Source organism: Camponotus floridanus, unplaced genomic scaffold (assembly GCF_003227725.1).
Source record: "Camponotus floridanus strain SB8 unplaced genomic scaffold, Cflo_v7.5 scaffold2, whole genome shotgun sequence".
In the NCBI taxonomy this organism is placed as follows: Eukaryota; Metazoa; Arthropoda; class Insecta; order Hymenoptera; family Formicidae; genus Camponotus; species Camponotus floridanus.
This window is the reverse complement of record NW_020229325.1, coordinates 1,352,815-1,378,721: the sequence shown is the minus strand read 5'-3', so window position 1 is coordinate 1,378,721 and position 25,907 is coordinate 1,352,815. Positions and strand designations below refer to the sequence as shown.

Below are 25,907 nucleotides of genomic sequence, written 5' to 3'. Positions count from 1 at the left end.
TAGCAACTTGGAATAATTTTTTCCGTTAAATATTGAAAATTACACGCAATTCGGCATCTCTAGCAGCAATGTAGCGATATAAACTTCGCAACAATGTTCCTTACACATCGCACTTTAACATCCAATGTATTAATGATGGCGTAACTTCGTATTTCTTTCACTCATGTGAACACCGGTTGCTTAACAGTATCACAACATGTAATACAGCGATATTTGGACAACTCTACTAGATACATTGGATAAATATATTGTAAGTCATATATATAAGTTATATGACGCGCATATCATAATATTGTACATATCTTCTCCATGGAAACATTAAGAAAGGAAGTGTAAGTAAAAAGGCACTATTTCTGGGTATGGGAAAGAAGTTTCTTTAGGCCTCCCTGACTTCTATCAAAAATCCCTCCGTGACATCACAGACCTCACATTGACAGAAGTTACGCCGCTGCGAAACGTGTCACCCTCATTTCACACACCTGCATACTTATAAAGTCTTAATCCATTATTCATCCATCACAGAATACATATCGATTTTACTAAAGTAAATTATAAATACAACCCCATTCTTTTAAATTCAACATGCTCAAGCATACCCAACAAATATACTGGAAGCATAAACTTATTGTTAGTTGGTTTATAAACTAGACTGGAATTCAATATATGCTAAAAAATGATGGAATTTTCTCTTATTATCGCATACAGTTGACTAGTCATTGGGAAAATTATTAATTGGCAAGAGAATGTTCAATTGTTTTATGCACAGTTTCAGCATGCCATTTTTTTAGTCACAGTGAATATCAGCTTGTTGTAATCGCATATGTAAAAACACCGGTGTTACTTTATATTGACTGTCGAGGATGACATCGATTTGATAATCCTTCCATTAAACAGGTGTTTCATGATCAGTCTCTTCAATTCTTCCCAATCTCCAAGCATTTGGATCTCCTGCCGCTGTAAAATAAAAATAAATTTTTTTGAACTATCTTATAACATATTGTTTACCATGTAAAAATCACATTTAAAAATAGACTTGTTTGAGATACATATTATATCATAGTTATATTTCCTTATCATAAAGAAATTGTACAAATTGTACATTATTTTTTAAGATCGACATTACATAGATAAAACAAGTCTTTATAATATTTTTGTGTTAATAAAAAAAAAATAAAGAAACTAAAAGATAGAGCAAAAATCTAAATACTTTAATATAATTTATTCTTCTTTTTCAATATTACTAGTATTGATTTTTAAAATTAAATATGCCTTTAAAAATACTATTATGTTTAATAAATCTCTTTTATAAACATTGTTTTTCTCATTTATTATGGACAATAATTTTTGAAAATATAGAAAACTCACCTTTTAATATGATATCCAGGAAGAATAATAAATGATGTTACTCTTTGACATTTGTATAATGTATACGCATCCATTGCAGGAACATAACATGTACAGCACACGATTTGTGCTAGATTGCACAATTGGTAGGCAAGGATATTACAGTGAAGTCTGAACATTGTACGACATAGGATGTGAAGGGAGTGTATAGGATGGTACACGTAAAGGATTTGTATGGTGTAAGGTATTATTCAATACTTCTTGGCTCGTGTATAGTAGTGGCATTCTCTCTTCTATTTCCGAAGCAAAATCGAAATTGATGCAAAATTAATAAAAAAGGTGCATATAAATAAATATGACAACACGTATTTACAACACGTATTAATCATTACTATTTCAATTCAATGACAAAACATTGTATTACTTTGAAATAAATATGATAATATATTTCATAAAATGCTAAATATAAATTTAAAATAAAAAAATAACTGTCTTAATAATTTTTTTCTTAATTATTTTGTATTTATTCGATTTTAATTAATATAATGTATTATGTAAATAGTCACTATATTGATTGGTGCAAATTATAACAACATAATACAAATTAAAAAAGAAAAAAAAAAAAAAAAAAATATATATATATATATATATATATATATATATATATATATATATATAACGAATAGAATTTTATTTATTATAGAAATTATATTGAAAATAAAGAAAGAACATAAAAATGAATTAAAACATTGGATGCACATAAGACATGCTCATGCCTGAATTCTAAAGAATGTGCATTTTGCAAACTATAGGGAAAAGATTGCTAATAAAAACTAATAAAGAAATATACAAGGTATAGATACAGTTTCTTTTTAAAAAGAAAAATAGTGTCACACAATATATAATAAAAAATATTGATAAAAGCAAAGTTCAAAGTAATACAAAAAAGGAAGACAATTTATCATGTACATTTTTGGTTAAATTCTTCAATAGCAAGAATAAAAATCGTAGGTAAAAATGAACATACATACCTTGAAGTTGACGACTAATGAGAGCAGTAATGCCTTGACTGTCACCAGTCTTTTTTACAACAAAAAGTTTCGTATCAGCATCATTTTCTAAGGCTCCTATTCCACCCAGACCAATTATCTGTCCATTTTGCTGCTGATGATTGCTAGCAGCCATTGTTTCACTGACCTATTACAAGTAAATATAGCAAATACAAATATACAAATATATTTGTATTTTTATATATTTTATTTTTTGTATATTACCGGTTTTTTTTAACAAATGATTTATTTTTTTTTAATTACAGAGCACAAAAATTGCTCATTTTTTATGGTTTTTTAAAATAATTCTATATATTAAATATATGATAGTAATTATATATATTAATATTTTAGTTTAATATACAATAATAAAATTGTACCTGCATCAATTTCTTAACTACATCTCTTCCCAGGATGTGATCAAACACTGCCTGCAGGAATTGATCGCTAATTATGCTTAATTTTAGTTTGTCCCTATGCCATAATAATATTCTCGATTCTTCCATAGCTGTTATGGATACCTAAGTAAATATATAATGTTTATTTTAAGTATTTATATCGACATCTATTGGAAATATTTGATAAGCCTGTTGAAGAAGCACTAACTATGGAATAAAAGAACTTGCTGATATGACAAATACATATTTTATTTATATTATATATTTATTAATAAATTTGATTAAGTTTGGTAATTTACCTGGAAATATTCGTCTGTCGAAACACCAAACCATTCTGGAGAATCCAGGAACTGATGTGGGAAGACAATATGCAATGCTCTCCCACTTTGTGAGACAACTAATCTAAATAATGAAGATAAAAAAAAATATATATATATTTCTAATATCTAAAGAGCTTTTATAAATATACCTATAAAATAAATACATTTAAAGGATTTAAATAAGACTTAAACAATGCATTCTTACTTTCCCGACAGCACCAATGATAAAGAATCGACTTTGGTCACTTTTTCTTGTGCATAAACCTCTTGATACTTCAACTGGCGAATGACCTTCATGCAATTTAATACTTTTTTGAATTGATGACGAGAAACCCGTAGTGGCTGGAACACTGCAATGTATACCTATGTAAAAGAAGATGATTGTTGAACATTATTAATCCTGATTATTTGAAATGTGAAAATAAATTTAACATATTGAGGGGATGATTTGCATTATTAAACTACATTGTAAATATATTAGTGGTTATATTGTCGTTATTGGTACTTGCTTATTATTTAGAAACAAATTCTATCACATCTAAAACAGAATTGATAGCGATTGATCTCAGCCACTAAATTTCATAACACTTGATCAACAAACTTGATTTTAACAGGCGCAAAAGATATATCATTTAATAATGTATTTGTAATAATGGTGCAAAAATAAATATATAAAAAATTATTGTGTATAATACAAATGCTGCAACCAGACAAGAAGCAAATTACAGAGGTCATCATGTATTTCACTATTTTTCAAGTTCTTAATATATCTATTTATATGATATACAATAATTAAAAAAATTCTAAAGAATATATAAATAAACGAGAATGTTTCCACATTATCTAATTCTATATGTTATATTTTGAAATATAAATTATTTTATGTATAATTTTTATTGTATTAGCATTGCAAATTATTAATATAATTAAATATATCAGTATTTTATACAAGATATTATATCTATAATTAAAAAGAAATAAACATGCAAATTATCTATAAGCTGGAGAACTATAAATATATATATGACACTCTACAAATTCATTCCTCTAATATCTCTAAAAGGAACAAGATAGATTATTAAAAATAAAAAATCGTAAATATTTATGAATCTTAAAAGAATCTAATATGATTTTTAAAACCAGATATTGACACATTATCTTTTAAATCATCGTCTTCTACTTGTTCTTCACTTACCTCTTCAATTTCCCTGGTAAACTTGATAGGCCTGAGCTTGTAAAGAAGCGTGCATACATGGACGAAGTTGATGGCAACAAAGAGAGCATTCCAGAGAGCAGCATCCAGCCAGCAAGCTATTGTCCAGCCCCACAAAGCAAGAAAGGCACAGCCCACGAGTAGAGTGCACCTTAAATAGAGTACACCATGTATGCCGCTTGGTGCAAGGTGAGACAATAGGAAGAAGGCATTTGCGAGTTGAAAGTAGATGTGGTTCACGTAAATTCCTTGATAGGGTTGGCAGGTAAGAGCTCCGTACAGAAAAGTTGGAGGCACTATCGGCGAATGAGGATAACCGGATCCATGGCTGACCACTGACAGTCCAGTACCTGTACAAACATGACAGCAACATATTTCGCCGATAAAATAGTCGTCGCAAATCGAAATTCATCCTTCGGATTAATTGCAAACGATGAATTGTCAAATGTACCCTCTCTATTGTCAGTGGTCACATTCCTGCATTCGTCGTTATCGTGGTGTGCCGACGCTGGTAGCGATACCTCCGACGTGACGGTACTATGTGGGACATTGGACGCGGCTGCATTTGTTAAACTGGCATCGATGGTAATGGAGGTCCAGTACAGAAGCACAACAAATGAAATGGAAGTACCCCAGCCTACTCGGCTTTCTGTTGGGTCGAAGCAGATCCACATCCCCGCATTACCACCAAGCTGGACCGATTTCGTTTCGCTCTACAATTAGAGAAATCATTTGCATATTGTAACTGTATCATTAGTGTATTAATAATATTTCTGTTTATTTAAATATATATTTATTAATATATATTTATTAAATATATATTTATTAAATCAAATCGAAATTACATTTTTCCAAATTATTAAATACTTTTTTATTTAGCATTGTTGCACTTACTTTAAAAATTATTAATGCATATTAGAGAAGTGTATGTTATTTTAATTTTACATATATGATAATCTTTTCAATCATATATTTATATTGCTTTAATTTTTATTAAAATGCAAGTTAAGTTACTAGTAACAATTGCATTTCATACTTATTCATAAATGATGTAAAAGTGAATGCTCTGTGCCATTTGTGAATATGCAGTCACTGCTCACATTTCTATATTACTCTCAGCTAAAATTGGAACTGGATGACGAAAACCATCTTGCAGATTTCAGATCAAGGAAGAATATTTGCATTACCAGTGGCTCTAGGAAGACAATATTAACATCTGTAATTCAAACAAATAGATGCTTAATTAATATATACAAATAAAAAAAAATATATATATATATACGTATAAATGAATATATTTATATATATACACATACATACATACATATATAGATGTGTGTATGTATGTGTAAGAGTATATCTCATAAAGATATGAATCACAAAATCATATTTTAAAATTACTAGTTATTCTTTTTTTATTATATCTTTTATAATATTTGAGTAATAAGTGAGATAAGATTATACATATTATTATTAGTGCAACGAGATTGTTTTCAACAAATTATCAGTATGTAACAAATATAAAAAACATAAGTTAATTTGAAAAATACAGTTTTATTACTAGCTAATAAATATCCCCTCATCCTGATTCGCAGAAAATCTAATTTATCGCTTATCTAGAAAAAAAATTGATATCTCAAAATTAAAACACCTGCAAACAAGGTGAAAGATAAAGATATTCAACACATCATTGTATCACAAATACAGGAGTGCAACAGTAACTTCAATAACATTTAAAAACACGCATAGAAACGAAAGGAGGTGATATAGTCGCTCATTCATACTCATCCTTATAAGGACTCGAAGGCAGTTTAAATTGCCGGGGAGCACGCAAACAATTTAATCCAGTTTCCACGATCCCATTCCCTGTTTCGCTCGAAGCAAAATACGTGATGTATGTATATAAGTACTCTCTTTGACCTGCCATTTTACACAGTCTACATTTCTACATTTCTACCCAAGATATATTCGGCTACGGATTTCGAGTAGGAAAGCGCACGAGTTTCGATCCGCGAGCGTCGTTACATGAAATTACACACCGGACGGCACGGAATGTCTCGTTCGTGCTCGCAAGCTCTTGACAGTCATCGGAGGAGGGGAAAAAAGAAAACTGGAGGTCGTCGTCACGCGCGTATTATTAAGAAAGTATGTCCCTTTTGAAATCAATAAATAACTTACTCATGGAAAATCGGTGACGGTGGGGGCGTACGCGAGGCATACAGATGAAAGGGCGAACGGTGGTGCGACGGTCGTCCTCGTCGTCGTCGTCGTCGTCGATCGCTCGCGAAAGAAGGGAATCGTCGTAGTTGCCGATGCTCCGAAGCTCGCCGTAATCGGGAGAACGCGCGCGCGCGCGCTACGTACGAAATAAACTGCGAGATCGCTACCGTTGACCGTTGACCGTTGACCACGATCGCCCACGATCTCCCGTCCACTCGATTGTAACGGAAAACGTCAGACTAGCGCCGTTGGGAGCGCGCGACGTTACGAATCCGATTGGCGAGGGGGGAGGGAAAGCGAGCGAAGGGGGAGAGGGAACGAAATGACATGAAAGGGCAACGAAGGCGTCGAAATAGATTTGCCGCTCTCTTGAGAATAAACAAGAGATTTGTTTTTTATTCTCGAACTGAATACTTCCGCACTTTTTGTTTCTCCTCTCTTTCTCTTTAATTTCTAAGTAGATCTATTTTATTTTTAGCATACATTAGTGCAGAAAGTTCAGGTTCACGCAAAACCTAAGTACATAACTTGAAGTGACAGTTCAGAAATCCATTCGTCGCGGCAGAGTACGATCGACCAATCAGAACGAAAGGAGCAAGGATCTCTTGGCTCTGATTGGTCAATCGAACGCTATTTTATTTCGACCGTGATTCCGACGAAGGATCTTCGAACGCAACCCTGTCAAGCAGGAATTTTGAATCAGAGGCGGTATTTATTTTAATTACATTCTAACCATATCTAACATTTTATTTCGGATTTCTTCGAGAGATATTGCGTGAAATACAGCGTGAAATGGCAACGGAAAAGGATTTAATTAATGGTACATAGCTATGTAAATGTTGCATATTATAAATATTACGAATCGAATATTATCGAGGATTGTTTGACAAGTAACCTTCAATTTCTCTCTCTACAGTGTACATTTATTACAGCAGAAGAGATTTCGGATATTTTTGCACGTTGTATTTATTATTTCTTATTATTATCTTTATTCAAAACTACATGATATGTATATGAGATACTTTATTTACTTTAATGACACGTGTTTAATTGTTTTCTATATAATTTAATTTTTCAAGAACACAAACATTAACAGCAAAATTATAAAACACAAAATAAATATATTTACATTTTGCAGCTGTAAGGGACTCGCTAAAGGCTGAGGGAGATCTTAATCGTATAAAAGCAGAAATGCGTACAGAAGTGATAAAGCTATTAGATTGCTCCAGTAAAGAGAATAAGTCAAAAATTGTTAAACCTTCTCATGACATTATATTTCTCAATGAACTTGTGAGAGAATATTTGGATTGGATGGGATACAAATATAGTTCTACTGTGTTTATCGCAGGTATGTTGCTAGTTTAGAGAATATAATAGCCATATATCATCATATTAAAGATCACAATAGAAATTGCATTAAATATAATGTATTTTTATTAACATCTTACAAGTAAGAATATAAAAATGTTATTCCAGAATGCGATCTCCCAAAGCATTCTTTGGATCGTACGCTTCTTGCACAACGTCTAGGAGTAAAAGACAATGAGAAGAGCAGGAACTTACCACTGCTGTGTGGTCTTGTGCAAACATTCACTAATTTGAAAAATACCTAATGATAAATATTCCATATATATAAATTATTTAATGTCCAATCGCGCTTTTTAAATGCTATTTATTTATTTCAGATATATGTTACATATAGATCATTTAGATATATCTTTTTATATATGCAAATACATGAAAATGTATACACAAATTGAACTGTATACAAATCATACTCATTGCAATAAAAAAAATAATCTAAGGGAGACTGTATTAAAGTCTCACATTTCATTATATATATATATATATATATATATATATATATATATATATATATATATATGTGTGTGTGTGTGTGTGTGTGTGTGTGTGTATATAGATTATAGTCTCCTTAAAATATATTACAAGAAAATTATAATAAACAATAAACTATGATAAAATACGATTGGTTTGTTTTGACGAGATAAAGAAAATATTAAAAGAATTTTATTTTTTTATTTCGTGACGTTTTTTTCTTACATATTGACATTAGATTATGAAAGTACAATATAATGCTGAGAGCAGAGATCTTAAATGATATTGTTCTTGATTCATTATATAATTATGGATTTTAAGACTTATATATGTATATATTTTTCGATAAAATTATATCATAAGGTACACACATGAGCTAACAATGTACATTACTTATTGCAATAATAAACTTACATACATTATTTTAATATACCAAACCGGAACGTGATAATTATGCAAAGGCCATATAATGTTACCTGTTCCTCTTTTTAAGTTAGAGAAACTTTTCTCTATATCTTATATATGTATATGCTGCTTTTTTTTCTTTTTTTTCTACTATTTCATTCATCAACCCACTTTGTCTCACTTGTCAAAAACATTTTATTTTTTTTTCACGCCAATAAATAATCTACTGCTAGAGATTATTCTTGTCTAAAATAATTTTATGTTGAACTGGACAATATTACAAGTACAAAATAATCATTATTCTATCTGAAAGATATGCGAATAATGCATATATCATTGATTGCATAATCTATTCATAGAATTGATGAAAATAAAATATCCTCATAATATTTGAAAGCGCTCAAAGAAAAGAAGCTCTTGTTTTTTGCGCTTTTTTAAAATATGTTTTTATTTCTCAGGTAAAGTGTTTTTTGATGAAGCATAAAAAATATCTAGTGATGTCATTTATGCTTAGATTTTTTCTTCTTCTTCGATTGCTTGCTCCTGCTCTTTGATTTTTTTGACTTCTTCTTGTGTTTCTCCTCGTCGCTACTGCTGTCAGACGAGTCCGAATAAGTGTCCGAGTCTGAGCTACTATCTTTCTTAGCTGACTTCTTTTTCTTATGTTTTTTATGTTTCTTTTTCTTCTTCTTATGCGACTCATCGCTACTGTCCGAGTCGCTGCTTGTTGTGTCGGAACTGCTGGATGTATCCTCACTACTACTAGACTTAGATCGCTTCTTCAAGGACTTCATTTCTATCTCTTTGTCTAATTCCGTTTCGTCCAATTTCAGTTTCTTTGCTGGTTGCAACCCTTTCCCATCCTCACCATCTGATTCCGAGTCCGAGGCAGAGTAATCGGGTTCGAAACTCGCCTCGTCAAGTATACTACGCTTGCGATCGGATACCAATCTTGGATTCTTTCTCTGTTTCTTCAATGACTCTGCCAGAGGCGGCTCGATATTCTCGTAATTGATTTTGGTCTCGTTGCCATCTGACTTTCCATCTTTTGAAGTTGCACCTTCCTTGTGCTTCTGTTTCTTTTCCTGATTCTTATCTTTGTCTTTCTTATGTTTCTTTTCTTTGCGCTTTTTGTGTTCTTTAGATTTACTTCTGCTACGATGTTCCTTTTTCCTCTTTTTCTCTTCTCGCGGCTTCTTATCACGTCTTCTTTCTTCTTCGTCATCTTTCGATTTTAATAAACTTATTTTCGTCATATCCGTTCTTTTGAAAGCGCAAGACGGAGGAGGCGTTCTACCTCTGCGTTCACGATCTCGCTCCTTATCGCGATCTTTTTCCACGCGTTCCCCCTTCATATCATTTCTATTTGAGCGAAAATCTGTCCTACAATCAATTCTACTCTCTCTCTCTGACCGCAAATCGCCACCGTGCCTGTCGCCTCGAAAATCAGACCTTTCCTTCGATCGGTCGCCTCTATCTTTGTTGTCCCGTTTTCTCTCATCCAGATATACCTTTCGTTCGCCGCTTGTAGCCAAACCCAACGAAGATGGCTCTACACGTCGTTCTAGAAGCGTAGGAGAAATCCTCTTCTCTCTTCTAGGTGATCGACTTCTCGACTGATTCTCACTTTTCATGTCGCGCCTCTCTAGAAATCCTTTTACAGGGCTGATCTTTCTCTCTTTACCCTCCTCGATCTTCTCACCTAGTCTTTCTTTGGCGGACAGCCTGGTTGGTGAATAAGCTGTCTCTGGAACGGGCTTGAACTTGGTACGGTCAAGCTTAGCTTTCTTTACTGGCTCTGTGATCTCGACATTTCTCTCGTTTCTGCCAACATTAATCGTTACATTGACGCTCTTTCGCGGTTCTCGGTTAGGGGTTGGTTCTACCGTTTCTAATACTTTAGGTTCGGGATTTTGATATAATATCTTCCTACTTTCGCTAATCTTCTTAATCTCGATTGGTCGAATCGCATTGATAGCTTTCTGAAATATGGCATTTTCTGCTCGCTTTAGAACCTCTGAAGTAACCATCTTCATTGACTTCGGTTCGTCCTCTCTCTGTATTTTCTCCGTTGGTGATTCACTCGTATTATTGTCATCGGGCTTTTCAATTGTGTCGTCTCTCTCCCACTTGGATAACTCGGGTATGGGAGCCAGGAATTCATCCTTTTTCGGGGATTTTTCTGTTGATAACATGGTGGTTACTTCTTTCGTCTCAGTCTGCGAATGTTCCGATAATAGAGAATACTTTTCTGTGATCACAGTGTTGATCTCCGTGTCATCCAGTCCGCCATAGAGACTATCAATTGGTTTTATGTCCGATTTAAGTTCTGGAATTGGTTTGAAATTCGGATTCGGTGGATTAGTACCAAATTCTGCGCGATCAAGACGACCACTGCCGGGACTGAGCTCATTGAATTCTGGCGGTTCTGGATTCATCGCCAGAGATTTATCCTCGAATTCCTCTTTGATTGGTACAATAGGTGCCTCACTCGCGATACATTCTATCCTGTTCTCAATGTTGTCCTCCTCGTTGCATGTTTTCACAGCATCAAGTTTATTAAGTGGCGAAGACGAGGTGTCATTTGTCGTTTTATCTTCGACCAATAGTGCATCCTCCATCTTGATCGTATCATCCTTGGGTGTTTCTTTCTGGCTAGACTTCTTGTCCTTCTTCTTTTTCTTCTTTTTCTCTTTTTCGTCACTATCTTTCTTCTTTTTCTTTTCCTTTATTTTCTTTTCTTTCTTCTTTTCTTCCACTTTTTCCTCATGTTCCTTTTCCTTCTTCTTTGTACTTCGCTCTGGCGATAAATCCTTAGGATCGCCTCTGGATTTCTGCGAATACGGGCTTAAACTCTTTCTGCCCTTCTTCCGCTCTAGCGAACGTCTTTCGTATCGCTCGTGACGATCTCTATCCTTCTCCCTTTCGGATTCGTATTCGCGCTCGCGTCTTTCCTTCTCTCGCAGTCGGCTCTTATCATCTTGTCTATGGCGATCTCGATCATCTCTGTAACTGTAGCAAAAAAAAAACATGGAGATATAGATAATATATATTTCCAACAAAGAAACCAATTTAACAAATTGCTATTATGTCTTTTCATTAAAGTTCATATATAGTTTACATATCAAAATATTTAGTGTATTGAAATTTTTAATTTGATTTGATTATTTAATTTTTTTAATTAATTAAATAATATACGCATTAATTCTACTTGATTATTAAAACGCACCGATCTTTATCATAATCCTTCTTCTCAATGTGTCTATCATCATCTCGACGATCGCGAATATGTCTATCATCTCGTTCTTTTTCCTTTTCTCTCCTATCACGTTCATCTTTTTCTCGTATCCTGTCTTCGTGATCTCTCGGCGGGATTTGTCTATCGCGATCCTCGCGATCTCTGTTCACGATTCTACGATCTCTGTCATCTCTCTCGCGCATACGATCTTCACGATCGCGACCCCTTTGAAACATATATAATATGCATGTCACAGATACATCCCTTCAAAATAAATTCTTTTAAGATAAAAGATATCCTCTTTTTAAATGATCAAAGCAGAACAATATTTTTATAAAATAAAAGAGTTATTTCACTTGACGCAATATTTAACATTATATACCTATCATCTCTTAATCTGTCACGCTCTTCATTGTCACGATCCTTTGACGAATGTTCTCGATCTTCTTGATCTCTCAGGGAACGCTGCCGCTCTCGATCTTCCCTCAACGATCTGTCGGAATGCTCGACGCCCGGTGGTGAGAGATCGTAATAGCCTTCAGTACCAGGTGGTGCGACATCTTCGAATCTCTTATGAGGCGGAGGATCCCTCAGAGGACTACCGAAACGCTGTGAAGGAGGTGGTCCAGAATATCTGTTGACAGAAAATCAGTACAGCGCTTGATACATCGGTCGTATAGCAAAAGGCATAACTCTATCTGCTTTTCTTTTTTTTTCTTTTCTTCAATACATAGTGCGATTTTATAAAACTGGCATAGCGCATATACAGAATAGTTGTTAGTGACGAAAATTTTTTTTGGAATCCCAAGGTGTATATCGAGAAAATTAATCGTGTTAAGATACTCGTAGAAAGAAAAGAAACTTTATTTGCCTTTCAAATTTTCTTTCTTACTTCTGTTAACGAGGCTACTTGCCATACACATGGAAGACCTATCCAATAAAAATTCAAATAACTGGGGCAAGAATGTGTCAATATTTTAAGACAAGTCAACTACTTGTAATTTCTTTAAATAATCTTCGTACAAGCTGAAAGAATAGAACATCACAATCACCTGTTACCCAGACTTTGTTAAAGTCATTAACTAAAATTATAAAATCATGAAGAAAGCAACATTTGTAACTTTAAATGATTTTAAAGTATAGTGAAAAATATACATTCTCACAATTATAATTATATTAAATATTGAATAATTACATTATAAACACAAAAGCTGAGAAATTGTCAGAAATTATAGTCTGTGCAATTTATGTTTAATTTATTCATTGACGTGATACATTTTCAGTAACACGTCCTTGTACTTGAATAACAAAAAGTAATTTTGTTTTTATTACAAATGTTGATTTGGCCCTGAATTCACCTGATTCAGAAACCATGCAGACGTGTCAATCAGCTGGCTAGCTTCTGCAGTCTCCACGATGGGCCTCGATACTCTTCCTTGTTTCTCTCTTCTTCTTGCACTTTTAGATTACTACTATATTTCACATAATGTAATATACACATTATATATAATATATAATATATATATATGTATAAATAATACACACAGAGTATATGTATCACTTGCATGCAATTTACAAAATTATATATTCAATAGTATTGTGATAATATTGATCATATAAATAAAATACACTTACTGTAGTAATAATGCTTATATAAAATATTATGTCATATATAGCAAATAGTAAAACTAAACTTAAATTAAAAATTTTTTACAAGAAGACTTATAATTATTATATTATAAGATTATTAAATCGGAATAAATCTAAACTTAAACTACTATTTATCTGATATAATAACATTATCAAACATTGTATATAATAAATGTAACAAAGTATAAAACAATGTATATAACAAGTATGTATATAATTTAATAAATATTTTACTTAAAAAAAGTATAACTACAAATAGCATAAATTAAAATATTATAAAATAGCACTATTAAAATATAAGTATTAAAATATAAATATATATATATATATATATATATATATATATATATATATATTTCAAACTATTATCAATATTATGTTATATTTAGATAATTATATATTCTAACACATAAATAAATATATATATATATATATATATATATATATATATATATATATATATATACAGGGTCTACCAAAAGTGTGGAAACCCCTAAATATCTCGGAAAATATACGTTTTACAGAAAAGTGTTTCCAACAAAAGTTGTAGGGTTTAAGAAGATCTATATACTGATTCTATCAGTTTGACCTTGGATGGCGTCGTCAAGGTCAGGTCAAGGTCACATTGACTTTTTTAAATGACACCCCCTACATTTGATTGCATATTCTTATAGCTTAATTCAAGAGCTTTCCAAAACACTATAATAATGTTCATTTTTATTAAGTACTTTGCGAGTTATGAGGGTTGAAATAATTTCTTAATTTTACATAAACCATAAAATATCTAGTAAACCATTCATTTTTCGATTATCTTACCTTCATACTTTTATGTACAAATTAATGAGAGGAATCAATTGGTGTAAAGAAAACACATAGTTGTTTCTAAGAAAAAATATGTAATTTGCAATTAACAATTGCATATTTTTTCTTAAAAACAACTGTATGTTTTCTTTACACCAATTGATTCCTTTCATTATTTTGTACATAAAAGTATGAAGGTAAGATAATCGAAAAATGAATGGTTTACTAGATATTTTATGGTTTATGTAAAATTAAGAAATTATTTCAACCCTCATAACTCGCAAAGTACTTAATAAAAATGAACATTATTATAGTGTTTTGGAAAGCTCTTGAATTAAGCTATAAGAATATGCAATCAAATGTAGGGGGTGTCATTTAAAAAAGTCAATGTGACCTTGACCTGACCTTGACGACGCCATCCAAGGTCAAACTGATAGAATCAGTATATAGATCTTCTTAAACCCTACAACTTTTGTTGGAAACACTTTTCTGTAAAACGTATATTTTCCGAGATATTTAGGGGTTTCCACACTTTTGGTAGACCCTGTATATACTCAATAATTACATGTATATTATTATATAATTATACAGATATATATTATTATTAAAAATATATTATACGTATTTTCTTCATTACAGTATATTTCTTAATTTATCTATAATTAAATATGTCTTATAAACATTCTTACGAGTATATATACAGATACAATTCATATTAGTATAAACTGCATATATAGATTAAAATACAATAACTCTCACATATAGTTTCATTAATATACATCTTTACTAAGTAATTAGGAATATCTTTAAATAAATATACAAAGTACTTATTGTTGAATTAAAATAAGTACTAATACAATACTTATAAAATACATACACACATACATGCATATATGCGTACGCACACGTACAGTATATGTATTAAACACATAATAAAAAAATTCATGAAATAAAAGAGAATGTAAAATTAGAAAGAAATGTTAGCTTTCATTTAATGGTCAAATATTAACTTTCATCATTTAAAAAGTACTAATATATTCATGATATCACAACAAAAATTTGCTAATGTAATCATTTAAAAATCTTCCATATTTTATGCCATTATATTCCATTAATATTGTTACATTGTCAATAATATTTTTTATCTTATTTTTTATTATTTGCAATAATTTTATACAATATTTCCCAATTTGTATATATTTTAAATTACATATTAAATTATCATGCAAAAAATAAAGAAAAAGAAATATGCAGAAATCTAAAAAAAGTTAAAAAATTTTTATAATACATTGATTTCTAGTACAGAAAGAAATAAATATCAATTGTAGATTCAAATTTAATTATGTTTGCGCCAAAGAAATAATCTTAAGAACAATAATCTCTTATTGAATGATTATAATAATAGCAATAAGAAATATGAGAATTAAAGACACAGATCTATGATGAAAATAAATTTAATGAAAGAGATATGAATATATATGAAAGCCTCGTATATATATATAAATCACACACATATTCAATCATATAAAATCAATCAGTCGCACACTTAAGTGTGTTATTGCTTATTCTTCTATCACTACTCTTAAATATGTATTCATATATAAATATTTAAATTACGTATTAAATTAATATATATATATATATATATATATATGTATATATATATATATATATATATATATATATATATATAAAACACAATTAATATAATAAACAATACTAAACAAATTAAAATTGTAATGATATTATCATTAACAATTATAATTAATATTATTTTGTATATTATTTTATTGATATTATTTTATGCTTTAAATTTTGATTAAATTTTATACTTTACTTATTAACTAAATAGAGAAATCTCTGTAAAACTTTTTGTAATTTAAGTAATTTTACTGTGATTATATGGAAATCACAATGAGATATGTCTTATTAGAGAAAACAATGTAAAAATTTGTACATATTTTTTTAAATATATGTAAATATATATAATGTGAGACACTTAAATATAATTATTAATACATAACTTTTTAATAAATTTAAAATTTAAATATTAAAATATAGTATGTATAGTTTATATATAAAGAAAATATATTAAAATAATGTAAAAGAATAAATTACTATATATTTTAGATCTTTATATTTGATCTACTTTAAAAAAGCTTTTCTCTCTTTCTTTTTAGAGAATTATTATTATTAATTCTTTTAATTATATCTCTTAATACAAGTATTTTTATTATTTTTAAATAAAAAAAAGTGTACACAATTCTAACATATATCTAGAATTATGTTTGTTTTATATATGTATGTATGTGTGTATGCATGTGTATATGTAAGCATGTATGTATATTATGTATGTATGTATGTATGTATGTATATATGTATGTATGTATGTATGTATGTATGTATGTATGTATGTATGTATGTATGTATATATGTATGTATTGCATGCATGTATATATGTATGTATGTACATATACACATAGATTCATATAATTTATTTATATTATGATGAATTATGCGAGTATTATTCGAAGTAATCTTTAAAGTAATCTCAAATTTCGATTTAAAACTTGTAAAAGTCAAAATGTTCTTTTCAGATGTAAAGTCTTATTAAATATGCAGCTTTATAAAAGCGCAACTCTTTATAATTCAGTCTTTTCTTTCATTTTCACAGATAAAATCACAAGTTTATAGTAGAGATATATCTCGATTCTCTTAGATACAATCATATATCGCGAGATATGAATTAATCAAACACAACAATATCATAGCATACAATTTCCAAACTATCATTCTTCAAAAATTAAAATATTGCTACGGTAAATATGGCTTGCATAAATTTGACATACAACTAAAATTCCATATGTACACGTATATTTTATTTATATATTACATATTTTTGTGATTGAATATTATTTTTCAATTATTTTTCATATTTCCAGGTTTAAAATTTGCTTAATTGAGAAGAATAGAAAATAATGAAATTCAATAAAAATTATAGAAATAAGAAAAAATAAGAAAAAAAAAATATAAATTAACATTCAAAAATTTTTTAATTTTAAAATTTATATATATATATATATATATATATATATATATATATATTTATTATTATAACAATTTGTTTTTGTGTGCAATATATTATGGATGCTTTCTAATTGTTTAACATACCTTAACACCAATTTATACAGAAAAGCACAAAGTGGTGTACACGATTTCATTGAAACAAAATGTGTATATTGTACATCTGTATATTCATAATATCTATATTGTATCCATATCTTAATATTTTTTAATTCATGATGGAAACTATTTCCGCCTGCATATATTTCAACAAAAACATTAGAATTCAAATTATTTATTATCTCTCAATAATACTCTTAATATTTCTGCAAATTTGGGTTTTTTGTTGAGTAAAAGAAAAAGTAAATTGATCACTCTTTTATAGCTGTTGTGGCTAGTAACTATTATTTGTTACTGGGAAACACAAGCTACACAGCCGACTAGTAACCCTCGAGCTGAATACGAATGTAGTGTTGACAATTATGGCAATTGGAATGCAATTTGTATCACTGTGTGCACAAAAGTGTCTAGGAATATTGCAATTGGAAAGTATCCAATGAGTTATGTGTAACAGTACATTATTTATTAGCAAAATCTTCTTTCCTACAAAATTGTGATAGGAATATATATAGAATGGTGAATACTGATTGGAAATGAAGAAAATGCTTATTGTCAAATTTATGCAATAATTATACATTTAACTTATATATGCAAGGTTAAAATGACTTTTAGAGTCATTTTGGTGCGCACAAATTTCTTGCTAATAAGACAATAAAATCTTTGTACTATGTCGCTTTTATATAATTTATCAGTCATTATTTCAGAGTCTTTATGCTTAACTAAACTAGTGGTATAAGTATGTCGATAGATTGTCTGCTTAGCGTGTACATGAATGAAAATACTATTGAGGCGAAAATACCTGTTGTAGGAATCATAATAGTCTTTCCTGTCCGTAGGCGGAGGTCCCAATGACATAAGCGGCGGTGGTGGATGACCTCCAGTGACTAGATGTGACATCAACGGCGGTATATTATGTTGGGACGGCTGGTTCCTTATGGGATATCTCGGCAATGGCCTCTCCCTAGGCGGTAAATCGCGCTCACGATCACGGAATTGATAATCATGAGCTGGTGAATCGCCATAATAAGTACCGTATCCATCTCGAGGCTCACGTGATCGCGGCCTATCTCTCTCACGATCCCTCTCTCTTTGAAATCTAAAAAATTTAAATAATTGACATGTTAATATATTCCGTATATTTTAAATGCATTTTAAAAAGTGTATATCTTTTCTACGATAGATGAAGATATTATCGAATACATACCTGGGAGGTGATCTAACTGGCGATCGATATCTGGGCAACAAGTCACGATCTCGATCTCGCTCGCGGTCTCTCTCGCGATCACGATCTCTCTCTCTGTCTCTTTCTCGATCTCTGTCTCTTTCCCTATCTCTGTCTCTCGATGGAGATAGCCTCGGCGATTGACTGCGAGAGTATGATCTAGATCTGTAACGTCAAAATCAAGAAATTTGATGAATTCAATGACAACAAACATCGCATATTCTTTTTAAAAGCATTCTTTAAAAATACCTGCTAATGGAGAAGCTTCCGCTTCGTGATCTACGTTTAGGAGTACGACTACGTGGTCTAAGTGGCAATGGTGATCTCGATGATCTTCGTTTCGACGGTGGACTACGTGATCGACTAATACGAGACGCAAATGGCGATCTGCGACTGAAAGAGCGCGATCTCGATCGAGTGTAGCTACGAGATCTAGATCGTGTTCTACTTCTTCTTCTATGTTTTCCCAAACGCCGATCTCTTTCGTCCTTCTCTCTGAGCATACGCTCAAATGCCTCCAATGGGTCATCGATAATACTAAAAAAAATAAAAGTGTATCCATATAGACAATGACTCAATAAAAATATTTAATAAAAATATTTATATTTGCATTGATTAACATAGAAAATTAATTTACCCAGGTTGATTTCCATTATGTATGCTTCTACCTAAACCTGGTGGTGGTGGTTGCAAGTTTCTATATCCCACTGAAACAAAATATATTCAAATATATACTAACTAAAGATACAATATAATCAAATATATAAAAAGAAATAACAAATTATATATAATAAATATGAGTGATAAGAATAATTATTTTAAAATTTTAAAAGTAAAAACTATGAAGATATATATATATATATATATATATATATATATATACACACACACACACACACACACACACACACACACACATATATATATATATATATATATATATATATATATATACATATATACATATATATATATATATATATATATATATATATACATATATAATCAATAAAGATTATAAATTATGAATTCATAATTAATTTCATAATTATAAGCATAGTTTACATATTGATATTTATAATGACATCAAATACTTTAAGATATAAATCAATTCCAATGATACAGGCAAAAATTATATATACAATATGTACAATAACTTTTGTTTTCGATGAAACAAAACTTTTATTTCTATATTCTGTTAAAAGTAAAGGCCTTAAGTTTATTTATATAATTTTATACATTTTTTAAATAAATTACACTTACTGTGATGCAGCCCTCTCATTGGCCTTGGTGGCCCGTTATAATTTCGAGGTGGCTGAGACGGTCGATATCCTTGCTGCTGGTAAGGAGGTCTATCGTATCTCGGCGGTCCATAATGAGAGCTCTGCTGATGCGGATATATCGGTATTCGATGATTTAAATACGGATCCGGCAAAAGTGGGGGATTGTGCGGAGGTACATTCGGCGGTGGTTGATTGTAATTCGGTGGCGGGATACGGTCCTCGCCCGGTGGAAACGGTAATAACGGTGGTTGATTGCCGGATGTGGGAACATGCAAATGCGGTTCATCGACCTAAAGATCACCGAAGCATGCGATAAATGAAATTAATGCATATATTGAAGAACAGTTGTGATTATTATCCCATTCGAATGTAGAGAATACTCGCTTACCGTTGGAGTACCCGCGCGGTCTTCATTAGATCTACGTATTCCGCTGTCATAATGCATAGCAGGCGGATAATGTCCATCGTCCGCTAGATGACCTTGATAACCCTTGGAGGGAGGTGGGTTCATTAAATGAGGCAACACCGCACTCGATGACGATGGATATTCACCGTGCTGGGAATGTCTAGGTGACAGGGATCGATTTCGGCTGCGATTCAATGGACGTAAATTCTCAATCCTACGACCACGTTCTCCACTTCTAAATTATAAATGTACATAATTTAGCCATTCGATGGCATATTCCGATATGAATATTTGAATCATAATGTGTTTCTTGTATTTTTTTGAAATACAAGCTCACCTCTCACGATGTCCATCTCTGCTAAAGCTTCGTCGACGCTCCCTCGATTGGCGCTCCCCGATGTATTCATTTTCCCGTTCTTTCTTATCACGACTAGGAGGGTCACTTCGTTCGCGTTCCCTCTCCGGCGAGCTTACGATAGCAGGAATCGGAAGTAAAGGCTCTGTCCCTGGAGGAGGAGGCACCTCAGTTTCCTCGTCAGTTGTTAGTTTTGTTACCGAATCACTTTGCAAATGCGATTCTGAAGTGGATTCAGGCAGAGCTGTCAGAAGCACACATCACGTACGATTAGTCGAGTCAAATCGGCGATTAAAGTCCGCTAAAGAGCGGATTGCGATGCGTATAATGGCACTTTGTATTACGGCACATAAAGACGTACCACACTGTTTGAGGTTATGAGCTTAAAATTGTCAGCTGGCCAATACAAACTCGAAATATATCGTTGGCGATGTATGTTATAGCACGAAATTAAGCAGCGATCGAACGCATTTCATCGCAATGAAGCCATGTTTCTAAATATTATGCGCCACGTGAATCAAAAATGCCGAAGTTAAATTAGTTACATATCCAATATAATGGCGCCTGTCTCTCTCTCTCTCTCTCTGTCTCTGTCTCTCTTCGGTGTTTACGAGAAATATATCGTACGGATAGACAGAAAATTCAATATTGTAAGAAAGAGATTTGTAAATATACGCGATGTTAAATATTATATAATGTACAGTTTAGTTTTATTTATATATGAATAATAAAATATCAATTCTATATACTATTCTTTTTGTCTAATGTTTATTTACATTAGCTCTTTTGAATAAGGAAATTTTTTTCTTCTTTGTATTTTATGATGTAAATCAAGAAGTTTAGAATATACATCAATATGTTTGTATTATCCGAATATGAGTAAAATTATTGAACTATATATTTATATATTTACGAATATAATTATATATTTATATATTTACGAATATAAAAATTTATAAATAACACTCAATTAATAATTTATCATATATATATATATATATATATATATATATATATATATATAAATATGTTTATGAATTATTTTATATTTATACTGTATGAAATTTATATTTTATGAGAAAAATAAAGAAATTCACATTTTATATATCTGATTAAATTATTTTAATTAATAATAATGCAGTAATTTTCTGTAATTTTGAAGTGCTAATTTTAAATATACAAACCTTTTGAGTTTGTAGTTTGATCTTATTAGTAATATATACAAATATATTGCTGCAATATATTAAATATTGTAAAGATAATGTAAAAATAATATTAGAGAAAATCTTTAAAGTCAATAAATTCTTGCATGTTGTGTGTGTGTGTGTGTGTGTGTCTATATGTTTCTGTAATCTGTTCTAATTTTCATATAGTTAAAGTGCAATATACTTTCTATTTCTCTGACTTTTATAAATTAACATATCACACAAAATATTACAAACAAATATTTGATTACAAATTTTTGATTGAATAGATTTTTTAAATAAAATATCTTTTCTCTGCTCATTGATATAATAAAATATTTAACCTTTCTGTCAATGAATAGGTACCTGGATACCCAAAGCAACTTTAATGATAAAAATCTTTATGTTAATGTTGTCCTTCCAAACAAAACACAAATGGTCTTTGTACTCAGAAACTCCCTAAAATATGACAGGAAGTAATGTTTGATTCTCAGCAGCTGTTATAAAGAAATTGTCATAGTAAAATGTCAAAAATACAGAAAGTATGCTAGGTACCTATATATTGATGGAAAGGTGAAAAATTATGCATTGACAGAAGGGTTAAATTTTAATGTATATTTATCATTATATTAAACTTATTACAAAAACCCTAACATGATTAAATATATAAATATATTATTAGCAAAGTGACACATGCTGTCACACACTGATTTCACGCTAGGGCTCTATATATTATTATAGCAAATTATAATTATTGAACATAAAACTTTGTACAAAATATAGCCATTTTAACTGCATTGTCATTAATATATTATAGAAATATCTATTATTGTATTGTATATTTATCTATTTTTATTTTAAAATTATATACATCAAAACACTAACATCAGTTAGTAAAAAGCACTTACTGGTTGATGTCTGTGGCTGCAAACCAGAGATGGCAGTTGGAAAATGTTGCGAGGCAGATTCGAGATTAGTGGATTGTGGTTCCACAGATTCTTGTGATGGTACATTAGGAGCAACAGACGGTTGTATTGTTTGAGCTTGAGAAGATACTTGACTCATTGTTTGTTGTACTTCAACTTTTGATTGATCTGTTGGTGCAGCAGATTGTCCACTACTTTGAATAGGAGGCCGATAAGTCTGTCTTTTGGCATAACCAGTTTCATTTTTAAAATTCATTACTGCATTACGTAGGAATCGATTTGGAATAAGAGTTTCTGGTGATACATCTTTTTCATTACAATCTGGACATTCATGTTCTTCAGATTCTAATAGAAATGTGCGAATACCTATTATATATAAAAAAAGAGTATTTTAGATATAAATAGAATAATCTTATGTAGATAAAAAAAGTTCACTTTAATAATCTATAATTTATGATAAAAAATTTACATTCATCACAAAAGGAATTTCCACAACATGGAATCATCACTGCATCTGTTAGAAGGTCTTTGCATATATTGCATAATAAATCTTCTGGTATTTCTGGTTTTTCTATCACAGGTTCTGGATCTTGTGAAAATGGTGGTCGTTCTTTTTTGCCTTCTTTATAAGCTTGACTAAAGACAGAAAAAGCAGTGATGAATGTATCTACATTATGTATTATGTGTATGTGTAATATTTTCTAGAGAGATATTATAATATATATTTAAATTTTTGTAATATATAATTAAAGCTTACTGATCAATAGCAGGAACAGCATAATGTCCTGTAGGTGTCATCATAGCACCAGGTACTAAAGGCCCCTCAACAGGTACCATAAAACTTCTGGGAATACCCGTGCTTTTCTTAATTTCAATCGGTTCTTGATTTGTACCCAATGGACAGTTTTTTATCCAGTGTCCAGGTTGATGGCATTTATAACAACGATAATTTGCAGGTACATCACCAGTCTGATTGGCTCCACGAATTTTCATATAACTTTAAATTATATATATACATATTTACAATTTTGTAACAAATTGGGAAACAAATTAATTAAAATAATAAAATATATAAAATCATATACTTTGAAGGGTCATAGTCTTGAGTCGATTGTGTCATCATTGCACGAATTTTATCTTCTTCTGAACCATCTAATCTTGTGAGATCTACAGCTCTGTTCATATTAGCTTCATCTTTTAAATTACTAAATGGAGGAGTTTCATTTCGATCCCAAGAGCGTTTTTGTTGTATTGTTAATGGAACTCTTGCAACAATAAGGCTAGTATTTTTAGCAATTAATGCATTATCATCCGTATAATCTATGGAAAATAGTATGATAATTAAATATTATCAATATATTATTATATCGATTATAAAATATATTTATATAATTTTATAAGTATAAATAAAAAAGAAGTCATTTAATAATAAAATAAAATATTTGCCTTCTTTTGTTTGAGCATTTGTAATTTGTAAATCAAAATCTGTATTTTTGCCGATACGTTTCTGATGAAATATAGCTTTTTTCAAATCTGCCACTGAAATATGTAGTCCATCAAATGATACAGTGTCATAGTCCAAAGTAGATTTAAACTTGTAATGTACAGACATTGTTTCTACTTAAACAGCCTGAAAATATATGTATATAAGATTATAATAATTACAATAATTATCATTAGAAAATAATTATTATTAATAAGACAAATAATTGCAAAAAATATATTACATAAGAATTTTATTTTATTCTCCTCAAAAATAAATATGATATAATATTTAACATAAAAATTGAATTTATATTACTAATGTAGAATCTTGGAACAGAAGAATAGAGAAAAGCATAACAAAAACACTATAGACATAAAAATGTACATAAAAAAATACTATAGACATATTATGTGATGTATGTATATATATATATATATATATATATATATATATATATATACATAAATTTTTAAAAAATAAAATTTCAATCAAGAAAATACATATCATGATATATTTTAATTCCATATAACACGATACACATATCACAACACTTGCACAAGGATCGTCTTTCTCTCTCTCTTTCTCTCTCTCTCTCCACATCATTATACAATACGCACACGTACAAACACTACACAACGTACCTCCTCAAGAGAACAGGCAACAATCGCAGGTAGACGATGCATACGGATCAAGTGAACTGCGAGTCACGAGAACGAGAGAAATTTTTACACGAGAAACAGATTCTGCGGAGAAATGCACGCACAGCGATTAGGTTAAATTGAATCAGCAATGACACTCGATCGCGGCAACGCGGACTCCCAGCGACCGCGACGCAACGTCAGCGATCACCGCTGTGCGAACTTGGTACAAGTGGGTACAAGTTAGTACTCACTGCGTGAAGACGCCCAGCGGTAGCCTCGCGGCGTCAAAGAGTAAGCGGCAACGGCAGCTGCTTTGACGACGTTGCGAGCACAAATAAGTGCAAATATCGTAGGTGTCGAGGGTGCGTTCGGAAATCTATTGGCGAAAGTAGAGCTCTATTGACCAATCAGGACAGAGAGAACCAAAGTTTCCTTGTTCCGATTGGTCAACGAAGTGGTCCCAAATTACACGGTGCAGAGCCTCTTGACAAATTATGGGTTTTCGTTATAACCTGTGCAACTTGGTTTATCGGCGACGACGATGATACTCGACTCTGGATAAAAAGACCCACTAAATTGAAATCGCGTTATATTACATCTTATAATTAATTTACTACTTTTTATAATAATTGAGTCGCTATTTTTTTATTTGCCAATTGATGCAGATTTCTTTGTTCTGATTGATCGATCAAACACCTCCACTTGTAAAGTCAAAATAAACGTGGCCCGATATCTTAGATGCATGCT

The 25,907-nt window shown here is 30.9% G+C and overlaps 3 protein-coding genes across 7 annotated transcripts; 1 reads left to right on the top strand and 2 right to left on the bottom strand.

Moving 5' to 3' along the window:
- Positions 1-845: 845 nt before the first annotated feature.
- On the bottom strand, positions 846-6,874 carry LOC105258311 (blood vessel epicardial substance). 4 transcript variants are annotated; one of them, XR_889740.3, is made up of 10 exons: positions 6,503-6,834; positions 5,425-5,540; positions 4,776-5,037; positions 4,307-4,674; positions 3,317-3,474; positions 3,091-3,193; positions 2,774-2,914; positions 2,376-2,541; positions 1,366-1,637; positions 846-954 (listed from the first exon to the last, which is right to left on the bottom strand). XR_889740.3 is itself a non-coding variant. In XM_011269497.3 (9 exons), the coding sequence occupies exons 3-9, from the start codon at positions 4,996-4,998 to the stop codon at positions 887-889; spliced, it is 1,227 nt and encodes a 408-aa protein (XP_011267799.1). In that variant the 5' UTR covers positions 4,999-5,037; positions 5,361-5,540; positions 6,503-6,874; the 3' UTR covers positions 846-886. The 4 variants fall into 4 exon arrangements, 1 of the variants encoding a protein (XP_011267799.1); XR_889738.3 differs by having other exon boundaries at positions 5,361-5,540; positions 6,503-6,831; XR_889739.3 differs by lacking the exon at positions 6,503-6,834 and adding an exon at positions 6,364-6,409 and having other exon boundaries at positions 5,361-5,540.
- Positions 6,875-7,059: 185 nt separating this feature from the next.
- LOC105258309 (lisH domain-containing protein FOPNL) lies at positions 7,060-8,231 on the top strand. Its single transcript, XM_011269495.3, has 3 exons — positions 7,060-7,364; positions 7,683-7,892; positions 8,021-8,231. Exons 1-3 carry the CDS (start codon positions 7,337-7,339, stop codon positions 8,155-8,157), a joined length of 375 nt encoding a protein of 124 aa, XP_011267797.1. The 5' UTR covers positions 7,060-7,336; the 3' UTR covers positions 8,158-8,231.
- Positions 8,232-8,924: 693 nt separating this feature from the next.
- Positions 8,925-25,501, bottom strand: LOC105258329 (E3 ubiquitin-protein ligase RBBP6). Of its 2 annotated transcripts, none has more exons than XM_011269537.2 (16): positions 25,161-25,501; positions 24,480-24,663; positions 24,119-24,353; positions 23,791-24,030; positions 23,503-23,669; positions 23,016-23,399; positions 20,906-21,167; positions 20,551-20,803; positions 20,143-20,452; positions 19,517-19,586; positions 19,129-19,416; positions 18,862-19,044; positions 18,457-18,753; positions 12,406-12,657; positions 12,015-12,248; positions 8,925-11,797 (listed from the first exon to the last, which is right to left on the bottom strand). In XM_011269537.2, the coding sequence occupies exons 2-16, from the start codon at positions 24,643-24,645 to the stop codon at positions 9,286-9,288; spliced, it is 5,853 nt and encodes a 1,950-aa protein (XP_011267839.2). In that variant the 5' UTR covers positions 24,646-24,663; positions 25,161-25,501; the 3' UTR covers positions 8,925-9,285. The 2 variants fall into 2 exon arrangements, with proteins under 2 accessions (XP_011267839.2, XP_025263765.1); XM_025407980.1 differs by having other exon boundaries at positions 25,412-25,497.
- Positions 25,502-25,907: the final 406 nt, after the last annotated feature.

Bases quoted from the DNA above. Each gene is read 5' to 3' on its own strand.
- LOC105258311 (XM_011269497.3), bottom strand. From the start codon at position 4,998: ATGTGGATCTGCTTCGACCCAACAGAAAGCCGAGTAGGCTGGGGTACT. The intron at 2,915-3,090 runs GTAAATTACCAA...ATATTTACTTAG, and splicing joins CGACAGACGAATATTTCCAG to GTATCCATAACAGCTATGGA. The intron at 955-2,375 runs GTATGTATGTTC...TTTATTTTACAG, and splicing joins CATTAGTCGTCAACTTCAAG to CGGCAGGAGATCCAAATGCT.
- LOC105258329 (XM_011269537.2), bottom strand. From the start codon at position 24,645: ATGTCTGTACATTACAAGTTTAAATCTACTTTGGACTATGACACTGTA. The intron at 23,670-23,790 runs GTAAGCTTTAAT...TTCTGTCTTTAG, and splicing joins GCTGTTCCTGCTATTGATCA to TCAAGCTTATAAAGAAGGCA. The intron at 19,587-20,142 runs GTAAGTGTAATT...ATTTTGTTTCAG, and splicing joins AATGAGAGGGCTGCATCACA to TGGGATATAGAAACTTGCAA.
- LOC105258309 (XM_011269495.3), top strand. From the start codon at position 7,337: ATGGCAACGGAAAAGGATTTAATTAATG. The intron at 7,365-7,682 runs GTACATAGCTAT...TACATTTTGCAG, and splicing joins GGAAAAGGATTTAATTAATG to CTGTAAGGGACTCGCTAAAG. The intron at 7,893-8,020 runs GTATGTTGCTAG...ATGTTATTCCAG, and splicing joins TTCTACTGTGTTTATCGCAG to AATGCGATCTCCCAAAGCAT.